This window comes from Octopus bimaculoides, chromosome 22 (genome assembly GCF_046866305.1).
Source record: "Octopus bimaculoides isolate indiv1 chromosome 22, ASM4686630v1, whole genome shotgun sequence".
Taxonomy (NCBI): domain Eukaryota; kingdom Metazoa; phylum Mollusca; class Cephalopoda; order Octopoda; family Octopodidae; genus Octopus; species Octopus bimaculoides.
The window spans coordinates 1,398,667-1,403,801 of NC_142949.1; the positions used below are offsets into that span (position 1 = coordinate 1,398,667).

A 5,135-nucleotide genomic window follows, 5' to 3' on the forward strand; every position below is an offset into this window, starting at 1 on the left:
TTATCATTGTTTTAAATTATCATTGTTTTAAATACAAGTTGAACGAAGTTTAAGTTTAAAATAATAATGAAGATAAAATTAGTACATATTTAACCGGTGTAATAGTTAAAGCTATACTATTTAAAGCTAAAGACGTTTATTTAATTATGATTAAAGATCAATTGAATAATAGAAAAATACAAGATTATTTATTTCTACAAACGTAATAATAAAAAATATGAATGAAAAAATTATGAATGGAAAAAATTATGAATGAAAAAATTAGGAAAGAAAAAATTATTAAGAATAAAAGGTTAAACTTTATATATATATATATACAAAGTTTTGATTTTAAAAAAACTTTAACGATATTATAAACTATAAAGATTAGTAATTAATCAAATAATATTAATCAAAAATAATCGAAAATATATCAACACTATTCCAATCGAAGTTCTAATATTATGTTGAAATGAAACTATAACTTCTAAATAATATAGTGTTAAATAAGTTATCTATTAAAATAATCTATAAAGAATCAAATGAATAGTATAAAAACAAGAATACATATTATTTTCAAATAGTAGAAAATAATATGGTACTTATTGTTGGTTGAGATATATATCTAATTATTGTTCTACTTACGATCTGACGAGTAGCTATATTTTTGAATAGAACTTATTTTCGATAATTTCAATTGATTTTAATCGATTTAAATTTCTTTTCTATTTGAAAATTGGTTATGAAACACGTGTAATCTTTTTATTATATTTATCTTATGATATTTACTTTACTTTATATTATACTCATTTATTGTGCTTTTAATTATTAATTTTTCTATATGTGATAGTGGATTTTCATCGATGAGTTCTTGAAAATTGGTTATTTTCCCTAAAACTATATATATTTTATATATACTTTATCTATAAGGCTCAATTTAATTTTAATTTTTTATAAATTGATTTTAATTGAGTTTTTTACCTGTAATTTTGGATTTTGTCCCTAATAATATTATATATATATATATATATAAACATAACTTAAGTACCTAATTCAACTATATATAAACATATATATATATATATATAGGCACGTGCGTATATATATAAGCACGTGCGTGTGTGTGTAGGAAGTGATTGTAGGATAGTGAAAGAATTAAAGAATTCTAATTTGAAGAATCCATTAATTGAATAGGTATGCTTTTTCACAGGTGTAAAGGATTATGGCACAAATAACATATCAATATCTGACTAGATGCTACGCACGCCTGAGTTAATATCATGTCAGTGTCTCGTTTGCCCGTTTCCTCGAGGGGGTTGATTAAACAGAAGCCAGGGAGCTACACCAGCCGATTGTATCGACTGTGTACGCCCTTTTGTTTTCCTATTTATAAGAGAGATATGTACGTGGTAAAATAAAACCTTCAGTTGCTTTTATAATCGACTAGTTTGCATTAGATAATTTGATGAAACGTTTTCATGACATCTTACGTCTAAATGCGACGCCATAGATCGATCGCTGTCAGACATGTCCTGAACAGCCATTTTATCTGAGTGACTTTCATGGCTACCACGAAACGTCTTCAGCTCGTCTACTCTGGCGAGAAAACTGTTCTTTCTTTTAGTCTTAGAAGAAGACATACTTTTGACTGCTGGAATATCACTGGCTTCGTCAGTACGTGCTGATGTTTGACTGGTGGATGGAAGAGACATGTTAGAGTCATGTTCAGGGATTTGGGTCAGTTTCGTAAGTTCTTTTTGTTTTATGATGTCATTGATACGATCTATTTTTTCTAAAACTGAATGTTTTTGATCTCTTAATGCGGTGAAAGTTTGCATTGAGTTCCTCCCTTGAAATTTCAAGCTGGGTTCAATTTTCGGAGCACCGTCTTCGGTAGTTTCTTGGTCAATATCGCGGGCAAGTTTTAGAAAACTCCGCAAGAATATATCTGCGAGACTGTTGCTTGGCTGCTTGGTTTTGTTTTTTCTCGCCAGTTTTATAACTGTTTTTCGGCGCTTTCTTGGAGGGGTGTTATATGCAGATGTGGTGATGCTGTCATTGGACAAAATGGATTTCTCGTCGTCCTCTTTCTCTTGGTTAATCATGTCTCTAACTAGTTCTAAATTACTGAATATGTTCATATAGGACGTTTCACTTTGGCTTGGTTTCAAACAGTTTATATATGTCGATGCTATAATATGGTGCAGTGTTGAAAGTCGGTGATACACCATAGCAATAAACTGAATAAGCAGAATGGCACCAAACATCACCATGAATAGCATGGACAGTGGTTCGATTTTTAGCTGGTAGCCTGTATTTGAGTAACACGGCAATGATATATATAAACCTGCGGAATCGGTATTTATGCTTCGATTGTTGATGAACTGTAGCGTGAAAATAATTATGGTAAACAGACCGTTGCAAAGAAAGAAAAAAAGACAGACTTTATTACGGAGAGCATCGAGATTTTTTTCATCCTTTATCTGTCTTTCTTCGCTTATGTTGAGTGGTTCAAGATATTTTTTAATGAGTTCGTCCCAGAATTCCTGTTCTTTCTCACTGATGACACTAATATCTTCAGATAAGTCTTGTAAATCACGTTGCCATCCCGAAGTTCCACTGAGGCTGAATGAACTTCTTTCATACGCACCTGTATCAAAATGAAAGAAAATTTACGTTATTCATAAATGGTTTTTTTATTATTATAAGGGAAACTGGTTGGAATTTAGCCCCCCCCCCAAAAAAAAAGCAACGAACCACTTACGCCTGTTGTTCGCTAGTTCGATTCTCCTAGTCACTCCCACCCACCTTTATCTTGCTGTTTGTGGGTTCTTGCAACACAGTTGTGCTTTCGCTTCCCATCTCTTTCGTGAACAACAACAAAAACTCCCACTTAAGGACAACTAAGTTGAATAGCTCTTTTCTTATCCTATCACACAGAGAAATAAATGTCCATAGGCGCACAATACATTTTACGCAGAAGACAATAAAGTTTAGTTGGATTGTGAAGATTTTGAGAAAAATACATAGTTAAAATAAAAGTAAGTGAGCTACTTAGAGATGAATAATAAGTTCAACGAAATATTTCTATTCTTCATAATACAGCATGACCTACGTACCTTAAATGCCTCTTACTTTTACTAGCTCTTATTACTTGGACTTCAATAATAATTAAAATATTATTCCTCCACTAAATCGCATACTACAGATTAGTTTCCCGATTCCTATACATATTTCGTCATTTTATCCATTATAATATGTTCTTCTATCTTCTCCTTGTGACGCCATATTGTCACGTGATTTATATATTTTAAATTCTATATAGTAAGTTTGATATTTTGTTCACGGAGGGAGGCCATATTGTCATGTGACACACTTCGTATGACTTCCATGCATTAAGGTTAATACTACAGTCAACAAGGAATTTTCGTTAAGATAAATGATGCCGTTTATTTAATTAATACTATTAAATGTCCGAATTCTTTTATTAGTTAATAACACTATTTTTTTAATATGTATTCCTATTCTTAATCGTCAGATAGCATTTCTTTATTAGTGGAATTATTATCATTATTATTATTAAACCTTGACATTTTATGTAGTGTTCTTATAAGAGCTTTCCTACTTGTACAGATATTCCTACTTTATTCCTATTTTATTTTATTTGTATTATTTAAATAGTAGGATACGTTATTTGAATTTATAAACACATGAACAGTGACTCCATTTTGAGTAGAATTTATCTTGATAGATTTATTGTGAATTGTACAGATTTTTCTGGTATTATGTGGCCACGAAACGCGCGTAGTCTACAGTTCACTTTCTTTTTTATCAACTTACTTAACTAATTAAATTTTAAGTCTAGTATTTTATAGATTTTTATGGATTATAAACTTTTCTTTTAGATTTTATAGATTTTTAAATTAGTACTTTGTAGAGTACGTTTTTCTTGATGGTCTTTGATCTCCTTCATTGTTTGAATTGCATTTTGGTGGTTCATCTCTAAATTATTAACATATTTATTATAAAATTCAATATGGTATTACTAAACTGAATATCCTTGTAAGTCTGGATTTTGGCATTCCCTATTATTACAATACTTCTCTCTCTCTCTCTCTCTCTCTCTGGCTTTAGTGAGGCCCAACGTTTTGGGACATTAGCCGATCATATTGACCTGAGTACTTTTGGTGTTATTTTGAGTGGCTTCAGGTGAAACTGAGCCTAAAGAGGAGGCGCAATCAAAACGTTAAGGGATGCAATCAAATAAATAGTATGAGGTATTTTTGTTCGACTTTCTACCGCCTCTACCGTTCTTAGCTCGGGGGTTGGCATATATATCCTTAAGTAAACACAACCTGGAATGGCTGACAGCATAGAAGAACCAAAAACGTCAATGGACTTGAAGCCGTGACCGTGTGAAATGTGGCATGCCGCGCTTAATCTTCCTTAAAATAAACTAGAAGCAGCCGAGAGGGTGCGATTTGAGAGAAATTAAATGTAAGTTGTAGTTAGGTTAAAAGATACACGTAAAGGCTTATTTGGTCTCAAGTCAGCCCTCGTAAAATAAATACTTAACCAAAAGGATTCTAACCATGACCATCTCAACTTTTTGATATAGCTTATCACAGAGTGCATTAATTAATTCCCCCCCCCCACCTTAAAAAAAGATTTAAAATGCAATGAGCAATTTGGAAGGCTTGGTTGCTATTTCTAGCAAGTCAAATGACCACGTAGATCCCCACCCATAGGAACGGTGTACTTTACTTACCACTGCCTTCCCTTCCATCTGTTTTGGCTCTCCGGGTGGAAGGTCTTCTTTCTTTACTATCGCCATTCTGGGCTGACGAATTGAATGTCGATGACATATTGGAGCCGACCAAAGAATAATTTCCAGATTTCGGTAAACTCTCGATACGTTTCTCAATCGCATCCAGTTTATCGAGGATGCTATTCATTTTCATGTCTCCTGTAATATCGGCTGGTTTATGGCAACACTTACAAGTAAATAAATCTACCAGACTAAAGGTTTTGTCGCTTTGTTTTCTCAGAAATGACCACCATTTTTTAGTCCGTGATAGTTTCGCTCTCTCTAGTTGTGCTTTCTGTTCAGGAGTTTGGTAGCTCGATTCTCTCGTGCCCCAACTTATCTTGTTCAT

At 32.5% G+C, this 5,135-nt stretch overlaps 1 protein-coding gene across 1 annotated transcript; it reads right to left on the reverse strand.

Annotated features, from left to right (window-relative positions):
* Positions 1–1,300: 1,300 nt before the first annotated feature.
* Positions 1,301–5,135, reverse strand: LOC149131369 (uncharacterized). Its single transcript, XM_089339556.1, has 2 exons — positions 4,748–5,135; positions 1,301–2,629 (listed from the first exon to the last, which is right to left on the reverse strand). Exons 1-2 carry the CDS (start codon positions 5,133–5,135, stop codon positions 1,413–1,415), a joined length of 1,605 nt encoding a protein of 534 aa, XP_089195682.1. The 3' UTR covers positions 1,301–1,412.